Here is a 26,300-nt window from a genome sequence, read left to right on the forward strand (position 1 = left end):
AAGAGTTGGCAGGGTAAATGGCAGCTGTAAACCTAAGGGTAGGCTGCAAAGTTTTTCTTCCAAAGCCTTCCTTTCATGTTTAGCCAAGTGAGAGACACAGAGTGAAATGTAAACTCCGGCTCAGAGTATCCTCATGGCCTTCTCTCCCTGGTGAACAGCCGGAGGGGCAGAAGGGGGGCCGAACCTGCCCAAGGCTGCTAACCACAGCGGCCCGGAAGGCAGCGGCTGTGAGCCACGGCTCCCAGGTTGCTCAGAGGAGGAGGAATGTGAAGATGGTGCTCGAGGGCCCTTGATACCATACCCCTGAGAATGGCGCTCCCCATCGCACCCGTTCCTTCTCACTTCATCCTCCCCCTGGGACCGAAGGAGAAGGCATCCGCTTTAATTCTCTTCCGAGTCGTTTAACCGTTTCTCTTTAATCCCTGGCAGTCTGACTGAAAACTAAGTGTGTGTTTTGTTGAACTTTGCCCTGTTTGAAATTACGGACTGGAACCATACTCATTTAACGTGGGAAACAAGCTTTGCAGAAACTCAGCCTATACACTGGGAAAGGAGCTTCCTGTAAAATATGAACAGATGCTTGTACGTTTGAGTGAAGGTTGGTTCATGGGAGGCTTTGTGATAAACTGCATAAATGCAGTATCGAGTTCTAACAATTAAATGATGACTAATTGATGAGTTTGATCACTTGGACATGATCTGCTGTGCTGGCACTCCTGGTTTGTTTTGGTTTTGTTTGTTTTTGAAATGATACTTTTTTCCAACTGTATTTTATACACACAGCTAATCTTAAAGCTCTTCCTCAGTACGGGGACATAGAAAGCTTTCCCCCCGGGACAACGGGGTGATTCCTGGGAGAACTCCAGCTATTCCCTCCAGTGCAAGAGATGCGTATGTCTTCTAGTAGCCATAATTGCCTGGGGCCCTTTTTCTACCAAGTAATTCTTTGGCTCGTAATCACAAAAGGGCTGTAATTTTTTTGGTTAGTTTGTTTGTTGTTGGGATGGAAATGGATAAGCAAGCAGTGTTTCCTCTCTTGTGTAGAGGTGAGTTTCTTTCTGCTGCCAACCTGTCCTCTCCCCTCCAGTTCTCTCTCTGCACTTGGCCTTACATCTACACTGTCTGCTTCCTTCATTCTGTCCATTTACTCTGCAGGGAGCACATAGGACTAAAAAGTACATACATACAATATTTTTTAATTCTTCTATTGTCGCCATGAATTTTCCCCTCAATCAGTTAGGACCCACAAATTCTCTAGTTGATGTCTTAGTCTTTTTCCCTATCCAGGCTTATACAGAGTATGCCAGTGGTGTTTACATTCTGCACTGATGCAGTTAAGTGTGATCATAAGAAAAATATTGTTTGCTTCAGTCTGAAGATCGCCAGTTTTTGCGAACAATTGCATGGTTCCTGCTAATAGTTTTAGTACCCATCCCAGATGCAACAGAATGAACTGTGATCTTCCTGTATTCATATGTAAATCATGCTCATCTGTACTTATGTATATACATATGGTTTTCTTTTGATTGTTTGGTATAGAAAGAAAATTATTAAATAAGCTAATCTTTAAGATATTATTTATCCTTTCATGAAATTATTAATCTGTTTATAAAATCATACACAAAAAATAAAGATGTCCAAACAAATTGGATTATATTGAAAGACAAAATTTTAAGTGTTATATGTGAAATAAATTATTAAGCACTCTGTCTTCTGACCAATGAGACAGACTCGAAGTGATAATTCCTTCTGAGAATTTCCTTGCATTGTGTGTGTACCTCTTGAGATATTGCAAGTGCAACTCCAATTTACAATCTGAGCTGGTAGAAGACTTGAGAGGAGAGACATACCATGGGGTAGATGTGGTGAATAATACCGCCAGCATTGAATTTCATTAAAATGTGCCTTTTCCATAAGGGATAGCATTAAAGATGTGAAATGCTGTGCCCTACTTGACTATAAATGCTGTGTTTGCTATGGAAAGACTTAGTAATGCAGGTTACTGCTGTTTGTATCATTAAGGGAGTGAGCTCCCCTCTAGATATTTAAAGTTGGAGAGAAAAGAGTTTTGAAGGCAGTAGCCCTAATACTAGAGTTGTAAAGTTTTATGGCTCACTCTTGCAAAATGTGGAGGCACAGACCGAGCAACTAAAAAATAATACCTGCAGTGTATATAAGGGAGGATGACACAGCATTATATTGTAATCCGTCTGACGTGTTCAAGAGCAGCACCAGTGACGTATAGTTATCAGATATTATGGAGGAATCAAGTGAAGAAAACCCAAGGATACACACCTTCAACAGATTTTTTTCCAGTAAATCTTTTTAGCTGTGTTTTAAAATAAATAATGGCATTTAAAGGGTTGTTCCAGGATGAAATATCTCAACTTTAATAAAGTGCAATTTGTTTTTCAAGCTGGAAAACACCTCCCTTATGTCCTCGTCCTTAGCATTCTGTGCCTGTGAAATAAATTAGGTGAGGAAAATAATAAGAAAGTCAAGCAGAAAACATGCCTTAAAGGTCTTATAGCAAATCTGTTACTATAGTGCTGTATTTTCTTGCAGCATTTTTCTATCAGATCTCTCAAGTGGTCAGGATACTTTCCAGTTTGGGGGTTTTGGGTTTTTTGTTTGTTTGTTTGGGTTTTTTGTTTTTTGTGGTTTTTTTTTTTTTTTTTTTTTAATGTTTAAGCTTAGTGAATTAGTATATGAGGGTTAAACTATTAGGTTTTTTGCCTCTCTTGTGTCTACCAATGTTGTAGTGTTACTGAAAATCATCATGAAATTTAGGGGGATGTTAAGGCTGTGTAGAACTGAAGCTCTTCCTACACATTTGGGTAAAAATCAGTAGAATCATTCCAATAAAATAATTTTATTGTGTATAATTTTACTTTGCAATTTCAGTTTCATTCATAGTCTCCCAAAGAATGTCATGTAAATTCTATTTAGTAATACTCATCTAATTCTAGTGATTTTTTTTTTCTTCTTTAGGGTGTACCTCAGTTACCATGTGCCAAAGCATTGTATAACTACGAGGGAAAAGAACCTGGCGATCTTAAATTCAGTAAAGGAGACATCATCATTTTGCGTCGACAGGTGGATGAAAATTGGTATCATGGAGAAGTCAATGGCATCCATGGCTTTTTTCCTACCAATTTTGTTCAGATTATTAAACCTTTACCTCAACCTCCGCCTCAGTGCAAAGCACTTTATGACTTTGAAGTGAAAGACAAGGAAGCAGATAAAGACTGTTTACCATTTGCAAAGGTAAAAACAGAATAAAATTATTATTTTCTTTTAATAATGTCATTCACTTGGATAAGAAATACTAAGACTGTTCTGTAGTCTTGTCTGCATTTTTTAAAATGGAGCTGCACAAATATGAAAAGGGCAAGTAATTCTGCAGGTATTTCTCCTATGTTGATTAGTTTTGCCTTCCTTCTCTTCCTAAATTATATATAATTTCTCTGAGTTTTTATTTTTGAGAATGCAATTTTTCATAATTGCCGTAGTAATGTTCTTAATTTATGAGAAATAACCTATGTTATGACTTAAAAGTGTTCCATCTTTGAAAGAAACACTCATTTTAAATTGTTGAAGTTGGTACTATTTTCAGCTTTGCATTTAGTAAGCGACATTTTTTAGGATCTAGATACTAGACACAAAGTACTACCAAACTTTGTAATTCATAATATTACTAATTGCCTTTTGGAAAATACGAAATTTCTTCTTATATTGTTTCTGTTGTAATTAATTTTCTGTCTTGCAAGGCACATAATGATACAGAGTTTTACCAGGAATCAGAGCTGTTCCTTTTTTTCAGTTTCTGATTCTTTAGTTTATCAAATTGCCCAAAAATGTTGTAAGATCAAATGCGAGCTAATTACTTTTCTACCTTTGCCTACTGAAAATGTAAAGGATGGCTAGAATTCTAAAAAGGAAAAATATTAACATGTGGACAGACAATGGTTATTACAACACAGAACAGCAATACTGTTGAGGATGATTGGCATTAGCTGGCATACTTTGATTAACTTGGTGGCAAACTTTATTTTATAAATGTGCAGTCTCGCTTGAGTAAGCATATATGTTTTCAAATATTTGAACTTGCATATGAAACAATTACGTATCTCAGTATAAGCGAGAGCAATGTTTAGTGTGCACATAAATCCTTTTTTTTATGTAACATTCTCAAAACCATATCTAATCCAAATGCTCCATGTAGATGTGAAAGAAATCATATCACTTACCAGTGTTCTTAAGTACTTAAGTAGAAAAGCAACAGCTAGGGAAGATTAGGTAATGAGTCAGTTGAGAAGGAAAAAGATTGCGGTTCTCTTGATTAATGCCAAGGACATAAAGGGGGGGCTGATGAATACCATGGACTGAACATGGCAGGAAGTCTGGCACTAAGGACGAAGTCAGATGGCAGAGATTAGCTGTGGACAGTTAGCTGAACTCTGACAAAATAGGAAAAGGAATGGCTGGAACCGACTTCAACCCCCAAAGCGGCATGTTCCTGTTACGGAGTGTCTTCTCTGCGGTTCTTGTCCATGTACCGCCTTCTCTGATTACCTGTGCATTATGGAGGGAAATTAAATTAGAAGTTTAATTAGAGCTGGGAGACATAATCGCTGCATGTTCACACAGGATGATGTTCTGACTGTAATTCGCCGTGTGGATGAAAACTGGGCAGAAGGAATGCTGGCTGACAAGATAGGAATATTTCCAATTTCATACGTTGAGGTGAGTAAAGTTGGGCCCTCAGTAAGGTTGTGCCCGTTGTGTATTTCATTTTCTAAAAGAAAAAATAATCAGTACTGGTGGTGATTCTAAAATAACCTGAGATATAAATAGTCATAGACCTAAAATAATCTAAGATCTGTGTGCTTAGTTTGGGAAAGTTAATTACCTCAGCAGTTGAAACAGTGACTTTTACTTAGCTATTCGATACCTGTTTTCATTGAATGGAATTGGAATGAAAGTACTTGGAAGCAGTCACTGTGTTTTCTTGTTAATATTGGGGTCATGCAGTCAATCACAAATCACACTTAACCACAAAATGAAAGCAATCAGCAAGTCAGAGAAATAGCAAGCTTTGCACTGTCCCTAATACCTGCCTCTCAAAACCAAATTAGCACAACTAGAAAGTCAGAGAATATAGGCTGTTGTTAAGCAGGTAAAGCATTGACTTTTACATCCAGAAGACCCTTATATAAAATCTTCTGTACCTTCCTGCATTTCTCATGTGATATGACAATTTACAGTGAGAGGTAGCAGTTGAGAAAGTTTCTCCAACCTTTTAAGATTTAAGAGTTGAAAGATATATCTTCTATATAGAAAGACATAGGTGATTAAGAACAGTGTGTAGAGCTGCAACAATGATTATTAAAATTTGCATTACAGAAAGATAGAGAGGTTTGGAATAGTGTTTGTCTTTTTCTGATAGGTCTGCTATGGATACTTGGTAAGATACACTTCTCCCACTGAAGAGATTTTATTTAAATAAATGAGGCAGAATGATGAAAGAAAAAGGTATTTTCATGTTAGCTGTGGGATCAGAAATACCTCAGGTCACAGAAGAAATGTGTAACCATACTAAGAATCAAGTCAGGTTTTATTAATTCAATTTCTGAATGCCCTGATGAGATGGGAACTTTTAAAAAAATGACTGTGTTCAACCAACATAGAATTTATTTTTTTTTTAAAAGGGAAAATACATATATTCATGTTTATAGGTTGATGTAAGGATCTGTATATCTGGGGATAGAAATTTTCACATGACTGAAAAAACAATAACAAAACCAAAAGGGTTTCAACTGCTTACTGCAATTCTGGCTTCAGTTTAAGAAGTTTTTAAAAGCTAGTTTAAGAAGTTCTTGCCCCTGGCTATTCATTCCTAGTTCCTTGCAATTAACTGCCCCTTCAGTTCAGCCAGTAAAGGTATTTGTGGTGCTTTTTAAAACTAAATCACTTAACCAAGTTAGAAAAAGCCCTTTCCTAGGGCTGCCCCTTGGGCTAACTATTTAGCTAACAACTGTTGCCATCTCTACAAAAGTTTGCAAAATGGAGATATACTCTTGAAAAAAAATTACGTAAAAATAATACTCAGTCACAAAATGTATTTCACTGTTGATGTTTTCTGACAAATTCCATCAACTAAGAAAATTTATCTTCAATTAACCCTTTTAAAACAGGCACAAGCCCTTGTGTACACACTTGCAAATCCCCACTAAAATGATATGGGAAATTTAGAATGATAAATAATACCCAAAGAGATACTTCAGATCAGATAGGTGGGTTTTTTCAGTATATACTAAACCGAAACACATGCTGTGGTGAAGAGCAGTGAGATAAGCAGAAAACTATCAATTTGTATTTTGAAATACCTGTTTTCTGATATTATATAATGATTGTTCTGGAAAATATGCAGACAGTTGATACAAACAAGTATATCAAACCATTGTTACATATGTTATTATTAAAGATACCAAAGATGAGAAGTAATTAATATTTTTGAGGTATTTTTTATATGGTATTTTTAGTTATATTTCCCAATCCTGTAATCATTGCCTATTTTTGTCATAATGACAGACATATCTTTGCCTTGTGTATGTTAGTCCACATCCTTTTTTTTTTTTCTTTTTTTTTTTTTTTAAAACCGTGAATTAGTAGCTGCATTTACTGGAGATTTTCTAAGTCATTAACTTTAAAATGAGTGTAGTCTGGGATGTTTATTCTGTAGTATAAGTCTGATACTTGTGATGTTTCTTGTACGATGAGGTCACAGGATAAATTTTAGATATGTTGAAGTCCATGAAAAACTGATTATATTTGAGGACAACTTTTTACCTGGAGGAACATTTTATGATTCAATGATTGCTAGTCTGCTCTATGATTCTATATCACTTTCGCTTACTAAATTTGTGGTAATAATAAAAGCCGAGACTGAAAATATTTTGAGAGGAATTTTAATAATGATTCCATTAAAAGTGTAGTTTGTTAACTGAGTCACAAAACATTACGTGTTTATCTGTAGACACATAGCACTGTGAAATAATTACTTCTATCTGCAAATGAAAAATAAATAATGCAAAACATGGCAAAAAATGAAATTCTGTTTTCTACAAAGTGCTAAAACCAAACAAACCCTCTAGTTTTACTCGAGTAAGACCTGATTAACATATCTAAATTACTAGATTTTCACTGATGGAATTTCAATGTGCTTGCATTAAAAGCAGGTCAACCAGATTCTTGCACAGTGGTGAAATAAAATGCAGTGAGTCTAGAAACTGTATGATTAAGTTCATAGCATTTATGTATATCCCTGTTCCAAAAAGAAAGATTAATCAGGACTAAACAGATAGTATTAGAATTTTTCTATGCGGAGTATAGTTCTCAGTACAATATACTTGTAAGTATATTTGTAACATTTGTACATATTTGTATACTTGTAAGTATATATTGTACAATATACTTATAAAGACCTCAAATTTGACATTCTGTTGTGGTTTAACACTTAGTAAACACACTCCAAATCTAAAAAATACTTAAATTTTTACAAGGTATTCAGCACTCATACAGAACAACTAGAAAAATACAAATGCCCAGAAGAGACAAAGAAAAATCAGGGAAAAGGAATCACTTTTCAATCAAAATGTCCGTAGAAAATAATGACAGCTTTTGTTTTCCCAGGTTAACGTGAACAACTGGGAAACACCTTTGTATTAATCCAGCTCCTCTAGCTTTATTTATAAACAATTTTATAGAAATGTAGGGGGGAAAAAAACCAAATTATCTGAAATGTTCACTGTAGTAGAATTCTAAGTTCGTTGTCATTTTATACTACTGCATCCATCAGTTAACACGACATTTTAATCCATGAGACCGTAAGATTTTACGTACCTAGTGTGTCAGGTTGGGTTTTTTTATTAGCATCTCCTCCTGTACCAAACAGGCATGTTTCAAAACATATTTATTTTTTATTGTATCTATACGTTTTAGATTGGATTTTAGGCTGGATTTCTAGCATGGTCTTTTTAATGTGGTACTTACTAAGCTAAACTTTGTCTATGGCTGTTAAATGATGTGATCTGATTTAAAGTGCTTAGAAAAAAAACATCAGACTTTTGTAACAATACTAACTCAGAAGAATAAGATAAAACCTTTTATGGGAACTTTCCTCTACTTTTTGACTGTTTTGCCTGCTTGGACCTTAAAACAGAAAATTTATGTAAAAAGTGAATGTTGTATGTTACACCTGAAAACAGAGATTGTTAATTTTGAGTAGAAAATTATAGTCTAATTCCCACTATATTTGAATGTGATAATCTCAATGTTATCATTCCAATGGCAACTTCTGAGCATCCTAGTTTTGATTAATTTCCCTAACAAAAACTGCAACACAGAACTATTTAATTTGTTTCAAAAATAAATGTAAATGCAGCTTTGCTCATGATTGTGATCTGTTCAAGATTTGCGAAATGATTCTTCTTCTGGTTTGGACAAAATATATTTGTTCCAAAACCTTAATTGCAAAGCTGAATTTAGGTTTCTAAGCTGTTTCCTATCCTCCAGGATGATGCTTAGCAAAAATAATGTCAAATAAGGACAGTGTTTACCTTAGTTCCACTTCCACTTTACTCCTTTGTTTCCAAATACATATGAAAGTGAAATGTTTTCTAGAAATTGGAATTTGACTAATAATAGTGCTGGTAATGTGGAAAAATAACTCCGTGATGTATGGTGATGTAATAAATTGCATAAGTAAAAATTTTGGATGAATGTGAATAGAAAGATCATTTGAGGCAGTAGATGGTGTTTTCACTTAATTTCAGAAAGGGATGATACTTAAATTCCAACTATCTATGTGTGAGTGAAGAACACCTGAATTCATTTGTAAAACAAGTACAGTAAAGCACAACTATAAGAGACCTTGAAATAGGTCTTGCATAGTAGTCTACCTGATAATTTCTCCAGATGGCTGCAAGCAGGCGGAAACCTGTCTGCTCGCCTCATCCCCTACCGCAGCACTGAGACGCAGCTCAGCCGGCCACCTCTGTCTTGCCCTGTTTGGAAAGTTGTTCTGTTTCCTGGGTTTTGGTGGGAAGGGGAATTGGAGTTCAGGCTACCGTTACAGCAAAGATTTTGTTGAATGGAAAAAACAAATAAATGGGAAAGTAAAAGTTAAAGTAAAAAAGCTTCGGTTCAAATACGTCTGTTCAGGAAAACAACTGACGTAGAAAATGTGGGAATAGATACAGGGGTATTTGTTGCAGAAAGGAATGCTGTATTGAAACACTTCATAGCATGAGTGGGATGCATTCCCATGGTGACCTTGAATGGTTGCTAGCCATTTTATTGGAGAATGCATGCAAGTTCTTAATTTCTTTTCTCAAGGGAGAAGTAAACTGCACTCTGCAAAATATTCTGCAACTATTGCTGTCTTCAGGTTGCTTCTAAGAAAAGGCCAGTAATCAGTTCACTTCCACGTTTAGGTTCATGCTGCTGTCCTGTGCTTTCTTCTCTACATAAGAAAGCTCAGTACGTTGCTTATATTTGAATCAGTCTTGAATCAATCCCATGGGCGAGCCTTAACTTTTCTCTAATAGGTTGTTCATTGTATAGAAGTATTCAGATTCTGCAGGCATTAATAGCTTCAGGAGGTAAACAAACATAATTAGGTGTAACAGGTACCTCGGGGTGCTTTTAGCAGAGTGGCTTTTGGTTTTGTTTTTTACTCCTGGGTGATCCCTTAACTATTCCCATTAGGTAGTTCTTGTTTTAGAAATGAGTACTGCTTTTCTTTCTCTGATCTGTGTAATTTGTGAACAGGTTCTTTGCTAAATAAGGGAGTAGATTAGATAAGAATAGAAGTGGTTGCAGCCACTGTATAAGACAATATGGAAGACACCGTTTCTCATGAAGGACACAAAGAATTTCAGTCTGAGTTGGAAAAAATAAAATGTGCAAAATACATAAAATGATTCGTCTTTGAAAGGCCTGCATGTTCTTCCATGATGAAAGATAGGACCCTGACAGGATGAATAGCAGAGCAGGCTTTTTTTGGTCTTATTTTCTACTTGTTTCATATCCTTCAGCCTTGTATCAGTGTTCTGTGATAAAATAACATTGTTTTCACTGGTATGTTGGAAGTATGTTCACTCTAAATTTAAAATTTAATAAATTTAAAAAAAAATCTAAATAATGGGCTTGCAAATTAATTGGAGAAAGCTGTACGGTTGTGTCTTCTGTACTACAGAAGTGGTACAAAATTATTTTATCCATATGATCCATGTCCACTGTTACCAGGAAGGAAAATCTAGCATCCACCTTTTTCTTGGGAACATTTACTACTCTGACATTGTCTTCTGTCTTTTCTGTTCTCTTCAGCTGCCTTCTAAAGGACTAACAATAAGAACATTTAGGAAAAAAATCTACATTCTCATCTTAGTATCCTTTTTCAAATCTCCCATTATGCCCCTCTTCCACTGCAGTATGTTCTAGGTAGTTCTTCCTCTTCAAGCATTTCATAATTTTAATTTTCCTGCTGTTACATCCTAGTAGGTTTTCATGTCAACTCTTCATTGTTCCAGTAGTTCTAGTTTTGAACTTTGTCTTTTTCTTCTGTATATGCATGGAATTTCCTTCCAGATCTCATCTTTCAAATACCACTTGAAAACCTTTTCTATACTAAAAAAAAAAATAAATAATTAATTCTTTTGTACCACTTGATATATATATCTACTTGTCCTCGGAGACAGGAAAGTGTTCAGGGTATAAGCTGTTGTCATTTGTGGGAGCTGCATTTAAATCAGTGTTGATGCTATCATGATTAATGATGTGTTATTTGTCTGGTAAAGTTTTGATGGGGTAAAATACTGCTTTAAAACGCTTCATGAGCATAGTAGGTATCTTAAGACTTGTGGAAAAATGGATAAAATAAGTAGAAGAAATAAGACACTGAAGAATAGAAATAATACTTACACAGTAACTAATTTCATTCTTTCATCCTGATGTTCTTCAGAAAAGATTTTCCCCTTCATTATTGGCTACACCTATCCAAGTAACAGTATTCATATTTAGTGGTACATATTAACATCAGTTAACTTGTTCAGAAAACTGGTGCTGATGTTACTTCAGCTCATGAATAAATGAGAGTTCTGACATGATTATTTCCAATAGCCCTAAAATATAAGCAAGATTTTCTGGAAATAAAGGCTTTGTGAAAAATCTAGGGATGTGTGTTTGTTTGTTTCCCCTCTCTTACATGGCTTACATTTCATTGCAAGAAGAAAATGTGCGGGATTCCGTATTTCTTCATTGGAAAGGAAGGATTTTTTTGCATTTAATATAATATTGTTGTAACAAATTAACAAATAGAAAATTTCGTTGTGAACAAAAATTCATTAGATAAGCTTAAAAAAAGAAAAATCTATTTGAGGGTTCTTAGGCACAGCGATGCTGCCTCTGCATTAGAAAATTCAGAAGCTGAGAAGGTATTTCGACAGAATTGCCAATATATGTTTCTTTTCTCTTTATACTGTCTTATGCTTGTATAGCTACTTGTTATCAGGCAGTACACTGATATAGCTGGATCGTTAGTCTGTCCTACTGTGTTCTTAAATCTGCATTTAGGAAGCCTGTTTTTTACTACTGGTAGTGTTAAAGATATGTGCATAAATACCAAGGGATATGAGGAGGAATGTCTTCAAGAGCCCCCATGCAAAGGTGTGGGCTTATGTCATAGTTACAAACAAAACAAAAATGGCTTAAAGTGAAATGAACATTCAAGAAGTTTTATAATACAGATTTTTATATTATAAGGTCAAAGGGGACTGCTGTAATTTAGTCTGACTTCTAGATAATACAGGCAGTGGATATTGCTGAATCTATGGCTGGACTAGAGCATAATGTCCTTTCTTGATTGAAATCCTACCTCAGATGAGTAGTCCACACCAGCCCAACATTAAGTGTGTTGAGTTTGTAGTGAAAGACTTGTCACTGTGTAATGACTAATTTATCAAGTAGGTCAGTATGTCACAGTTTTAAGTTGCACGGTTTAAATTCTATTATATTATTAATAAAAGGAAAATAGATTTTTTGGTTATATTCAGGTGATTTTTATAAATAAAAAAATACTAATGTTTAACTATCTTTTGTAGTTTAACACAGCAGCCAAACAGCTGATAGAATTGGATAAGCCCTCAGGTTCTGCTGTTGAATCGGGAGAAGGTACCTCTGGGGCAGCCCACAACAATTCAACCCAAAAGCACACCGATACTAAGAAAAACACCAAAAAACGGCACTCTTTTACCTCCCTCACTATGTCCAACAAGTCTTCACAATCTTCCCAGAATCGCCACTCAATGGAAATTAGTCCTCCTGTCCTCATCAGCTCCAGCAACCCAACCGCAGCAGCCCGCATAAGTGAGCTGACGGGACTTTCCTGTAGTGCCCCTTCTCAGGTAATTGACATGAAATCAAATATAAATCATGTGTGTATTTTTTTTAAATAACTATAAAGGCTTCTGATCTTGTCAGATTACTTACTTCAGATTATTAATTATATGTAATTAATATTAACGTACGCTTTCATGAAGTTTATATTCCAACATGAGAGCATTTAAGGAAAACATTTTACAACACTCACACAATGATAGCAAATATTTTTGGTCTTGTAAGCTAATTTTTTTCACAGTTGTTAATTTCTTAAGTGCCACACAGATTTTTATTAAACTGTGGAAACTAGAAACTGGAGTGATTTAATTTCTTGGGCTTTTTCCTAAATTGAATATAATATTCAATATTAATAAAGCGCATGCAAGTAAAAGGTAAATTAAACTTGAAAATTACATGAATTCCAGAAATGTACCATATTAATCTGATTGTGATAAGTAGAAATATTTATCTGGTTTTATTTATTTGTTAATCTCCCATTTCTTCAAAGCTTTTAGTTACAAGCTACACTAGTTTGTGAACAATTGTCTGTTTCCCACAGAGATTACATTTTGGGAGAAGAGATAGTAATGGAGACTAAGAAGTGTTGGTGTCATTTTACATGAGCTAGTAAATATGTTTTATCTGCACATCTTTGGGATTTGACAGCCTCTTATGGAAAAAAAGAAAACTGACATTGGTAAAAGTGTGTTTCACATTGCTAGTTCAATATATCTCCAAAGTTTCTGAAACGTCAGGGGAAAAAAGTGAGCAGTGTGATCCAATACTGTTTGTATGAGTATCTAGCAAAAAATTAATTCTAGTCTAAAGTTACAAATAGTACAGTACTGGTGATTTTGACCATGAAGCTTACAACTGTGTCAAAACCAGCTCTTATTAAACTATTCAGGACTGACCCTGCTGGTTTGGTTTTTTTTTCCTTTGACAGGTTCATATTGGTACTACGGGGCTAATTGTGACTCCACCCCCTAGCAGCCCAGTCACAACAGGGCCGTCATTTACCTTCCCATCAGAAGTTACCTACCAAGCTGCTCTTGGTGTAAGTTCCATTTAAGAAAACTCAGCCTTCCCGTTTATCTTTCATCTGTACAGTCATTTTTTTTTCTCGAATTCTGATACACTTATTTGAAATTATGATTTTATGGTGATTGTCTATGTGATACACAACGGTATAAATTGAACTATAGCAAAAGCATTATTGATACAATAATGTTTGCATCCTGTCATGCATATCCATTTCTCCAGCTTTCCTCTGTCATTTCTCTGTAGTAAGGACAAGAAGCACACTTTCTTCCAGAACAGTGTTTCTTTTCAGCATGAGTAGGAAAGAGATTATGCTGGGGTGGGAGGTTAGGGGAAACAAGCAAGATCTTGGAAAAAAACCATCAACTTGAGACCACAGCTGCCAGATATTTCTGTCTTACTTAATTCAATATTATCAAGATTCTCTGAAATAACTTTCAAAACTCTGCTTTCTCCTAATTAAGGTGATTTTAGTTGTGTGTACGCCTGTGGCTGATGAAGCACATATCTAGCATGTCTAAGTTAGGCTCTTGGAGATCAATATTAAAAACTGTTGCAAATGGCCATCTTTTACAGGAAGAAATACATTGCAATGCTGTTTCCTTTGGACAAAGAAAATGACTTTGTCTTCAAAAAGTGCAGGATTTCATTCCAAAACCAACTGAAATTCTTTACTTTGCTATGCTTGTGGTGGAGAAGCTCTGGAATTTCCTATATCATACTGCACTTATCAGAGCCTGACCTTAGCTGCAGTAAAAATTGCGGATACCAGTTTTCAGAGACCTTCAAAGGAACTTAATAAGCCTTTATTTTGATCATAGGAATTATGGAAATTTATTTCTTGTTTCAAGTCCAAAAATTGTGCCCCTAACCTGGGGGGGGGGAGGCACAGTTGAATAATAAATCTCCACTTAGTTTTAAAAAAAAAAAGCCAAAGCAAACAACCCAAACAAAAAACCCCAAGGCTTGATCTTGTTTGGGTGTCTAATTATCCTTGCAGTCTTCTAAAGCAAGTAAAACATGATGAATAGCCTTGCTGCTAAATTTGTCTGGTTTTGCTTTCAACTTTCGACACTTGGATCATTTTACACGTTTGTCTGCAAAATCGAAAGCAGAATTGTCTGTCTTCTATTATCAATGTTTTGTTGTTTAAGTAAATGCTTAGGTATGGCTTGGTTGCACCTGAGAAGTTGCATTTTCACAGCTTTCTTTGGGACTCTAAGTTATGTTTTTCAGTCCTTAAAAGTTATGATGCTGTTATTTCTGAATTAACTCCAGTACTTCCTTTTGGCATGGTAAGCACATGGTAAGCACATTCTAGAACTGTGTACAGTACTGCACGGGCATTTTCAGTGATGAAAATATTGATAGTATGGTCCTTTTACTTTTATCATGTTAGTCTGATGTTTATATCTTGAGAATTTGCATCCATTCTTTTGGCCTGAGTATAGGTTTATGTTCAGCTACATATCCACCATGATCCCACAAATTTTCATTATCAGTAGTGATGTAATAATTGCTCTCATCCAAGTAAATGTATTTCACAGTCTTTGTTCTTCAGACAGATGACCTTATTATTGACAATTATACAGACAGTGTGCTTTTGCCTTGCCTTACTGAATAATGCAGGTAGCATTGTGGCAGTGCTTTGTCCTTCTATTGTTAACGACTCCTTCCATCTGTGGATCATCTGTGCAGTCCTACTGTTAAATGTATGTTAATCTCAAACCAATTCATATTCTCCTTATATTTAGATTCATATTTTAATGTCACAGAGTGGTTGAGGTTGGAAGGGACCTCTGTAGGTCATCTAGTCTAACCTCCCTGCTCCAAGCAGGGCCACCTAGAGCCAGTTGTCCAGGATGGTGTCCAGATAGCTTTTGAATATCTCCAAGGGTGGAGACTCTGCAACTGCTCTGGGCCGCCTGTGCCAGTGCTCCGTCACCCTCACTGTGAAAAATTGTTTCCTGATATTCAGGCTGAACCTCCTGTGTTTCAGTTTGTGTTTCACTGGGCACCACTGAAAAGAGCATGGCTTTGTCATCTTTGTACCTCCCCTTCAGATACTTATATATATTAATGAGATCCCCCTGGGCCTTCTCCAGGCTGAACAGTCCCAGCTCTCTCAGCCTTTCCTCATAGGAGAGATGCTCCAGTCCCTTAATTATCTTAGTGGCCCTTCGCTGGACTCTCCAGTATGTCCGTGTCTCTCTTGTACTGGGGAGCCCAGAACTGGACACAGTACTCCAGGTTTGGCCTCATCAGTGCTGAGGAGAGGGGAAGGATCCCCTGCCTTGACCTGCTGGCAAGACTCCTCCTAATGCAGCCCAGGATACCATTACCCTTCTTTGCCACAAGGGCACATTGCTGGCTCATGTTCAACTTGGTGTCCACTAGGAAGGACCCACAGGTCCTTTTTTTGCATATGAGGTGTACATCTAATACCAGAAACAATTAGCTGTCTATATACTAATCCGTGTAATCTTTTATACTTCTTTCATCCTGTCCTTCAGAAAACACCTGTGAGAACTGAGCAAACAAAATCAGTTTTGGTATCATTTGTGCTGTTAGGCAGAATACAAGTCTAGCTAACATATATGCTGCAGACATTGAGTAATTGATTTGATTTGTGGATGAGATATGTTTTAGAGAGGATAGGGTAGGCAGGATTCAAAGCATAATTTCAAAAGTTCTGTCAGAAGTTGCTTTTTTTTCCCCTCTCAGTAACAAACACTTTTGTTTGTTATTAAGAATCAGTAGTTCTTTCTTCGATGCCAGCGTGGAAAAATACTTTATTTTGGTGCTGGTGCAAAGTCATTAAACCACCTCGGGTGCTTTAGTTGCATAAGCTTGTTCAAAAGTGATCTCACCATTGGTACCTGCAGGAACTAAATTACAGTGCTAAATGCAGCATGGGGTGAAACTCCTGCCACATGATTGTCCTGTATCCTGAATTTATGCATCTTTGCTACATTTATCTGTCCTGAATCTAGAAGCAAAGAAAAGCTAGTGTCTTCTCTTATCTTCTGTAAGAAATATGGTTTTTTTTATTGTTAAGAGGAGATATTTTGAGCTGTCTTGTTGGGTTGCAAGTTTCTCTAAAACAGTTGAGAATAATTCCTGGCCCAAAGGGGCCTGTGGGTCTTTTATCTGTGTACAGGTATAGGATCACATTTAGTTTCTTACGTTGTTATTTTGGGAAATATTATGGTGGTTCAAAAAATGCCAATTGTATTAATTTTATTTTGTCCATAATAATCTTTTGTAGATGCTCTTTGGTACCAAATGTTGCATGAAGTAAGTAATTTACAAATTTGCAGCCAAAATTGACACAAATAAGACTTAGGAATGAGAGTGCTTTTGTTGAGTGACCATGTACACTGTCTGCTGCTTGTATCACTTAAGCAAATTTTAATTTGCATTCAGAAAACCTGTGATAATTTATTTAAAAGTTTTATTTTACAGGAGCAGTTCTTTAGCCTAGTTCTTTAGCCGGCAGCATTAATTCTTGTTTCATGTTTTGAGGTTTGATTCTTTGAAATTGAAGAAGCTATGAACTGAGACAAACTTCTCACAGCTGAGGCTTTTGACTGTGATATTATCACTTACACTGTTCTCTAGGACTTCAAACCACAACTTTGCCCTTAGTGGGGGCATTAATTGGTCTGCTCTTCTTGGCCACTGGCATTTTTGAACCTTGTAGGTGCTTAGTATATTTGAAGTTCTTTATAAAATATAAATAGCAGATGTCAAGTTCAATAGTTGTTGGGTGAAAATATGCACGTACAATTATGTAAGGCTCATTTACTTGGAAGGAAATTCTTGGATGTAATTTATAAGGTAGTTATCTAATGGAGGAGATCTAGTTGCCATAGATTTTGCTGAAAAAACTCTTAAAGGAAGTATGTGATTTGAACCACGATATGGGAAAAACAGAGACAAAATATACCACAGCAAAGTTAGAGTTACATTCAAAAGCAGCAGAAGAAAAACAGAATGTAGCAACAACAGATAACTTACCTTCCTTTCATTCTGCCTTTACAGTCTCTTGAGAAGTTAAAAGTATTTTGGACTGCAATCAACCTAGGTATACATATTGCTATTTCTGCAGATTGAATATGTTGATTTTGAAATGGTGTCTTGATATGTGCACTTAACTAGCAGAAATAGGTGGTCTGTATTTGGATGGTTTACATTCACTTACATGCTGAAGGTTTCAAAAATTAAAAAAAAAAACTGTTTTTTCTGGTCCTGTTCTCTTGCCCACACACACAAAAAAATTGCCCTTCTGTGTGAAAGTATGTAAGGTAGTCTGAATTATTATTAATGAGGCACAAGCTGTGAGGGTTATAGTATACTGATGGCACGTAGCTCTCTTTCATGTAGTTCCAGCTGATTCAATAGTATAAGTATGTCAGGAGGAGGTTTAAATAAGAACTGTCTGAGTTTTAACCAACAAAAATTCAAATCAGCTTTTGTTGGGAAGAGGAAGCAGCTGAAAGAAACGATGAGGTTTTGTATGAAAGGCCAGTTCTTGATAACATACATTTATAGTTTAGGAATTTTGTTAAACATGAGCCTTAATTTGTTAGCCCTCAGGGGATTTTGCAAGTCTCGTATTTTTTCCTAGACCTTGTGTGAGTGAAGACAGTTAATGAGTGTTTTTTTCCACTGCTGTGCCTTTTGTTATTCTTTGGGTGAGCTGATTATTGATCTTCAGTTGACTGATATGGGAATGCAGCCTAATTATATTTAAACTTAGTAATATGTATGAGTTTCTAGAGCATGAGTATAGGTACTATTTGAAGTTTTTACATAAATTAAGTATCAAATTATGTAATGTTTCATCTTCCAATTAAAAAAAATAATTTATCACTTATTTGCTTTTTTATATGCTTGAAAGTACACTTGTTGTCCAAAAAGTAGTTGCAGAAACTTTCAATTTGCGCCCCTGAACTACCTAAAATAAAAATACTCTTAATTATTTTGATAAGTATATTTTATTAAATCACATGAGGTTTGCATATACTCTTTCACAGAATGTTGAGTATGGGAACCATCAAAAGTAGCTTGTGCTCTGGAGGTAGGTATGTTTCTCAATAGCTAGAAGAATGGTTACATGCCAGAAAACTTCTTGAAAACTTGGCTAGAGCATTTGGATCTATTTTACCAAGTTGTAGTAGTGCAAGCTGAGGAGCTATAGTCCTCTAAAGCCTATCAGGTAGTTTATTTAGATTTCTAAGTACTTGCCAAGTCTTTAGGAGTTTAATTGGGCTGTGGCTCACTGCAGGTTTCATTACCATAGTAATACACACAGGGAGGGGAGCAGAACCTGAATAAAGCAGAATAAAATAGAACTGGGAAGGTGCCTTTATTACAGCTAAAATTTCAATGTATATTCTGTGTTCAAATGAATAAAATACAATGCCCAGCATTTATATCTGTAGAGATGCAGGAAGTGTGGAATCATGACAACCTTGACGTTGTGCGTGAATAGGTTTAATTTTAAAGATTTCCAGCTAATCATCTCCTAATGTGGATTTACAGATTCTATTACGTATAAAGGAATCTAGATGCCTAAAAGAAGATTTGAATTTACATTCTATAGACAGGTTGCCTAAAAGTTCAGCTTGAATTCAGCTAAGGCATTTGTTAAAGCTGACTGGGAGGGGGAAATAACTTCCACTGTAAAGCAACTGAAGGAGAAATGTTGGTATTTCAGTATGAATTATCAAGATATTTTTAAAAGATTATTGGATGGATGGGGATCTAGAATGTGAAGCAAATGCAATTGCTGTTCTTGTAAATAACTCAACTATTAGTATCAAAGCTTACAATGATGTTTCTCCAGCAGGTCATGTCTGCTTTGTGTTGGATACAGGAGGCCTATTTGGTCTTAAGAAATTGATAACGTATGATCAGAAAAAAAAGCTTTACATAGGATAGGAATATTTCACAATATATCATGCAATTTATATCATAACTAAGCATAATAATTTTGACTGAAAAACTATAAGAGTTAATCAGTTTTCTCTAGATTTGAAAGCTTTTAATCATCCAGTTCTTTACTGTGTCTTGACAGCGTAAGACTAGTTTAGAGGGTTGTCTTTGTTTAACACTTTGACCAAATGCAGTGTGGTAATAATCACGCAGTGTAGAACTAAAACTTATTTTCCTTGTAGGTTTTTGTTTAGAAAAACAAAAAAAACCCTTTAGAAGTAGGCTGTTTGAGGGGAATTAAAATGACTTTCAATTATATATTTTCCAAACTGATAATGTAATGCTGTGCATTTATATGCTGATGTACTAGAAGAGCCAGGCAGTACTTCAGGACATTTTGTTAATTTATATTTTTGTTACGTGGTTTTAAACCTGAAGTGGCATGGTTTAGAGTTTTGTTTCAGTATTAAAGGATTGAGTGAAGTCGAAGATCATGTTTGAAATGAAATCAGTTTTACATTTTCAAATGTTGGAGGTTTTTTATTACTCTTTTTGTGTGCGTTGTAACACAAATAATTATTTTTGGAAGGGGGGAAGGAAAAGTTCTCCTTTTGTGAGAGACTTTTCCCAGGAGTGTCAGTACACGAGGTCCTAAAGAATTGTCTGAGGCTTTACAGAGCAGAAGGTAACAATTGCTCCATTGATTCTCAAAAGGCATAGAAGCCTGTAGGCAGGACCCCCATTACGATCTGCCTGTAAAGGAACTGTGCCTTTTTACTGGGGTGTTTGTTAAAGATTACCAATCTTGATAATACTGAATTTCAAAAGCTAACTCTTTAAACTAGAAGAATAGGAGAAAGTGGTAACAATAGCTCAGTGACTATGGTCTCATATTGTGCTCACTTTTGTAACCCATACATCAAAAGAAAATTTCCCCCAGAAGGGGTGGTTTTGGGTGCACTGCTGCTGAATTGTATATTACGTTTCAGCTTCAGGGTACAAAAACAATCATGTTTTGAAGTACAGTCAGCAGTAGGATGCAAAATTTCCCTCCTGGAAGGCTTCTGAATTTTTGTCGAGTCCTATCCTAAAGATGTTATAATTAGAAACAATGCTTTCCGTTTTTCCTGTGCTGAGAAATTGCTTGTCATTTGCTTAATTAGCTGCCAAGACTTCAAGATTTTAAACTGCAAAAAGAGAAATACAGACAAACCTAACTCTCCAGTTATATTGTACCAGTAGGTAAAGGAATACCGAACTCGGCTGGTTTTTTTCCCATTTCCTTAGAATATCATACGTTTTTTATGCAGCTGATTCAACTCATCAAACAATATTGATCATCTGTTGCTATTTTTTTTGTTCTCATAAAATCAGAATATGAATCCCCCACTTCCGCCACCACCTCTCTTGTCTGCTGCAATCATTGCATCAGCCTCTTCTGGACCTCAGTCTGCAGGTGTAATACAAAGGCCTACATCAGGATCAGCTGACCAAATGGCACATTTACGACAACAAACTCGTCCAAGTGTGTAAGTAAAATTGAAACTTCTCACGAGTCAGAAACATGGAACAAGCTCAATAATTTCACATGTACTTATATCATGCCAGCTGGCTATCTTCTGCTAGAATTCCCAGAAAGCCAAGCATACAACTCAGAACAAAAGCAACAAGACATACATGAATGCAATATCCCCAAACAGCCTTCATACTGAGGGTTACTTTTGTCTTAGGTTAATAGAATCAGCTGTTGCTGTGTATAGAAAGGACTCACTTCAAAGATATGAAGTATTTATCATGCAGAAGATGAATGAGACCTTGAGTTAGCGATGATGACTGTGTAACTTGCAAGTGGCAAACTCTGGAGTGAATTTATTCAATGTTTTCTGTTATGTATGGAATGAAAAGGCTATTCTCATATGGAATAACTTATGCCAAAACACAGAAAGTGCTGTATTTCATTTAGACTGTTATATTAGCATGTCATTGTCAGACTGCTTGTGTAAGTTGCGATTGAAATTTGACTGAAGATTCTACAGTTCAGTTAATTAGTGGGTGGCGATTCGGAATGAAGGCAGAAAGCTGCTAGTTAGCATTATGTCTTCACACTTGTAATACAAGCAAATGTGCGTCATCCTTCTGGGTGAAAATATTTTGTATATTAACATGTTCTGCTGACAACATCTGTCTTCTTGGAAACTTCTTTGTGTGCAGCTTGGAGAATAAGAACGATAAAAGAAAAAATAAAATTCAGGAGTGGCTGAACCATCTAATAAGACCGGTTTGAATAATGCAAGGACCGCTTTTGTTCTGTGTCTTTATTTTTATCTTCCCACCAGGTTTCCTCCCACTGCAAAAGAGCGCCCTTCTTGTGTAGCAGGTGCATCTGGATTTAGGCTGTTTCTTTGGTGTCAAGCATTTTAACACTGCTTCTTATGGATTATTGTGCTTAGTGCAGTTAATCAAGTTCCCATCTCATTTATTCCCATCCTCCATCTTCAAAGGGTTGCTCTATATGAGGATACTAATGAAATTTGGAATGATTTAACTAAAAGGGAAGCTAATGAACACCAATTAAAGCACATCAGTTGCTTTCCCATAGAGCTTCAGTATGTGGCTTTGTAGATCACCCCTAAATCATGTACCAGTGAAGCCTTTTGTTGCCAGTGTGTCATATGTTGCCTTTAAAGCATATTTTGGACTTGCTTTACCAGGTACCTATATTGCCTTTAAAGCATTTTTGCAGATAACGCAAAGTTTCCTGGGTGGACAGCAAGGAACAAAAATATAATGCAAAAAGGAGAAGCATACAGTTAATGCTATCGTTACTGTGCACAAGAGACAATTTTGACGAGAGAATGTTTTGTAAAGCCGCTTTTTTACCCTTGGGGTAGCAAGGGGAGTGGGAAAGACTAGTATTGCAAGTAATTGTGGATCCTTTCTCAAAAAAGGGAATATTCTACCTGTCTACCCTAACTGGCTACCTCTTGTGAGAAGTATATTCTTTTTGAGAAAATGTGATTTATTAGAATGCTATTTCCCATAGGTCTGGATGCATAATTATATAAACATCTTTATACATATGGTTTAAACAGTTTTTTTTATGTTCAAACTGTGGCAGAAAATAGAACACTGTGGTGGCTAAAACAGTGTCACTTTTTAATGCGATAATAGGAAATTGTGCAATCTTATTTGAAGACTTCCCTAGGAATATTCCAGCATGCAACTGCAGGAGCTTAATTTTTATTTTTACTTTTACTTCTTTTTTTTCTCCTAAGAATGTATTTTTAAAAAGAAAAAATGCAAAATGTTTCTGAACTCTCACTTTGCTTTCAGATGCACTGTATTATGCATTAATGTTACTTAGAAGGAAAAAAAGGAAATAACCTTTACAAGTGAATAACTGCTACCTACCTTACCCGTAGACTTCAAGTTCTAGTAACATATCTTTTTCTGGCACTACAGGTGCACAGGGAGATTCCAATTTTGCAATTTGAAAAGTAGTTCTGATACTGATCTTTTACTCCCAACTAACAGGGGTGCTCCCCACCCCTCAAAAAAAAAAAAAAAGTTAGCATGTCACAAAGTGTAAGAGATACTAGAAGCACGTGTAGGGAAAGAGAAGTGGGATATGCTGGGATATGTAGCTGATAAACACCTATTTAATTAAGTTCACTAACTTAATTAAGAAAGTGGACAGTCTTATTAGAAGTATTGTACATTACATTAAAGTGCAGTTAGGAGGATATTCTTAATGGTCATTGTTTCCCTTAATATCGCCATAACTTCTGTTTTAATATTGTAACAGTATGATGGATCAACTAGCACGTAACCCTTTCTGCGATGCCTTCTCATCTCTGACTGAACTCTCTCTGCCAGAAAACACAAGGGATACTTTCAGCTGTTTTAGGTTTATCAATTGCATCTACTTTCCTGTCTTTTAGGTATATTGCTATATACCCTTACACTCCTCGAAAAGAAGATGAACTGGAACTGCGGAAGGGAGAAATGTTCTTAGTGTTTGAACGCTGTCAAGATGGCTGGTTCAAGGGAACTTCCATGCATACAAGCAAGATTGGTGTTTTTCCTGGAAATTATGTGGCTCCAGTTACAAGGTATATTTTTATACAAGTGTCTAAATAGTTTATCTGGTTTCATATCCAAAATGATTCTGTTCTTGTATTTAATGCTAAAATTGGATAATAGAAGAGCTGCGGGTTTTAGTAACTAGCTCATTTTTCAGTTGTGTTTTAGTGTTTTGCTTTTAATTTTGGCAGGACAGTGACAAGTGCATCACAAACAAAAGTTCCCATGTCTACTGCTGGCCAAACGGGACGAGTGGTAACTATGGTCAGCCCTTCCACTGCTAGTGGAACATCTCAGAAGCTCCAGGGGAATGGTGTGGCAGTGAACTCCAGCACAGTACCCACAGCTGTGGTTTCTGCAGCGCATATCCAAACTAGTCCACAAACCAAGGTCCTTATGCATGTGACAGGACAAATGACAGTCAACCAGGCTCGCAATGCAGTTAGAACAGGTAAAAAAAAGCTTTTTATATGTGGTAGACAAACTCTAGGGTCTGTCTGGGCAAGTGGCTGGAGTCAGGGTATGTGTAAATATGTGTTGGGGTTTTTTAGGGCATTTTTTATCTTTTCTTTAGAGTTGAATGCTTTCTGAAATGACAATATATCTCTGAATTGTTGAATCTTTTATTATTCTCCTCTAAGCAACTGTGTGTACGTACATACTCCTACTGTTGGGAATTTATATGCGAGTACTTTAGGTGGAATTTTTTTTATTTCAGCAGTATCTGGGATGGGGGCATTCTTTGAGCTTCCCCACTCATATGCAATTCATATAGTAATAAAAGTGATAAGAACATCTGAGTCATAGCTTTTCTCGTGTTAACTGCATAACAGCTACAGATTGCTCTAATTGAAGAGGGCTTTAAACTAAAGTTGCTGGGGGAAGGGAACCTCAATCCATCCCACTCCTACCAGTTTGATGCCAGTGCCAGCAGTAGTTGCCCAGAGCATGGAGAAGGATCAGAGGTCAGCAGGAGAGCACCTGAAGAGCAGCACAAAGGAATTCCAGCCACTCCAGCCAGTAAGTCAGCTTCATCAGGGGCCCAGCTTAAATGCCTCTATGCAAACACACCTAGCATGGGGATTAAACAAGAGGAGTTAGGACGTGCACACACCTGCAGGGCTATGATCTTATTGGCATCACAGAGACGTGGTGGGATGGCTGCTATGACTGGAGTGTTGGAATGGAAGGATATAGGCCCTTTGGGGAAGGACAGGCAGGGGAGACGAGGAGGGGGTGCCACCCTCTATGTCAGTGACCAGCTGGAGTGCATGTTGTTCCTCCTGGGGATGGATGAGGAGCTGACCGAGAGCTTATGGGTCAGGATTAAAGGGAGGACAGGGACAGGTGATATTACAGTGGGGGTCTGCTACAGGCCACCCAACCAGGAAGACCGAGCGGATGAGGCCCTCTATAGACAGATAAGAGCAGCCTCATGTTTACAATCCCTGGTCCTCATGGGGGACTTCAACCGCCCGGATATCTGTTGGAGGGACAACACAGCAGGGCATAAGCAATCCGGGACATTCCTGGAATGAGTTGGTGATAACTTCCTTCTCCAAGTGATAGAGGAGCCAACAAGGAGAGGTGCTATGCTGGACCTTTTTCTCACCACCAAGGAGGGGCTGGTGGGGAAAGTGAAGCTCAAGGGCAGCCTTGGCTGCGGTGACCATGAAATGGTAGACTTCAAGATCCTTGGAGCACTGAGGAGGGCACACAGCAAGCTCGCTACACTGGACTTCAGGAGAGCAGACTTCGGCCTCTTCAGGAATGTGCTTGGTAGAGTACCATGGGATAAAGCCCTGGAGGGAAGAGGGGCCCCAGAAAGCTGGTTAATATTCAAGGATCACCTCCTCCAAGCTCAGGAGTGATGCATCCCAACAAAGAGGAAGTCAGGCAAAAACGCCAGGAGGCCTGCATGGATGAACAAGGAGCTCCTGGACAAACTCAAACACGAAAAGGAAGCCTACAGAGGGTGGAAGCAAAAACAGGTAGCCTGGGAGGAATACAGAGAAATTGTCCGAGCAGCCAGGGATCAGGTTAGGAAAGCTAAAGGCCTGATAGAATTAGATCTGGCCAGGGATATCAAGGGCAACAAGAAAAGCTTCTATAGGTACATCGGTGATAAGAGGAGGACTAGGGAAAATGTGGGCCCTCTCCGGAAGTAAATGGGAGATCTGGTTATACCAGATGTGGAGAAGGCTGATGTACTCAACAACTTTTTTGCCCCAGTCTTCACCGGCAAGCGCTCAAGCCACACCACCCAAGTCGCAGAAGGCAAAGGCAGGAACTGCGAGAATGAAGAACCATCCACTGTAGGAGAAGATCAGGTTCGAGACCATCTAAGGAACCTGAAGGTGCACAAGTCCATGGGACCTGATGAGATGCATCCCCGGGTCCTGAGGGAACTGGCAGATGAAGTTGCTAAGCCACTATCCATCATATTTGAGAAGTTGTGGCAGTCCGGTGAAGTTCCCACTGACTGGAAAAGGGGAAACATAACCCCCATTTTTAAAAAGGGGAAAAAAGGAAGACCCAGGGAACAACAGGCCAGTCAGTCTCACCTCTGTGCCTGGAAAGATCATGGAGCAGATCTTCCTGGAAACTATGCTAAGGCATGTGGAAAATAAGGAGGTGATTGGTGACAGCCAACATGGCTTCACTAAGGGCAAATCGTGCCTGACAAATTTGGTGGCCTTCTACGACAGGGTTACAGCGTTGGTGGATAAGGGAAGAGCAACTGATGATATCTACCTGGACTTGTGCAAAGCATTCGACACTGTCCAGCATGACAT

General features: G+C 37.2%; 1 protein-coding gene across 2 annotated transcripts in view; it reads left to right on the forward strand.

The window, feature by feature from the left end:
* The window catches only part of SH3RF1 (SH3 domain containing ring finger 1), a 95,455-nt gene that overhangs the window by 50,374 nt on the left and 18,781 nt on the right, over positions 1-26,300 (forward strand). For both annotated transcript variants that reach the window (XM_075500325.1, XM_075500326.1), the window contains exons 3-9: positions 2,992-3,267; positions 4,651-4,746; positions 12,165-12,467; positions 13,388-13,498; positions 20,797-20,951; positions 23,364-23,534; positions 23,697-23,956. In XM_075500325.1, coding sequence (XP_075356440.1) covers positions 2,992-3,267; positions 4,651-4,746; positions 12,165-12,467; positions 13,388-13,498; positions 20,797-20,951; positions 23,364-23,534; positions 23,697-23,956 — 1,372 coding nt within the window. The remainder of the gene's footprint in view (positions 1-2,991; positions 3,268-4,650; positions 4,747-12,164; positions 12,468-13,387; positions 13,499-20,796; positions 20,952-23,363; positions 23,535-23,696; positions 23,957-26,300) is intronic.

This window comes from Mycteria americana, chromosome 4 (genome assembly GCF_035582795.1).
Source record: "Mycteria americana isolate JAX WOST 10 ecotype Jacksonville Zoo and Gardens chromosome 4, USCA_MyAme_1.0, whole genome shotgun sequence".
In the NCBI taxonomy this organism is placed as follows: Eukaryota; Metazoa; Chordata; class Aves; order Ciconiiformes; family Ciconiidae; genus Mycteria; species Mycteria americana.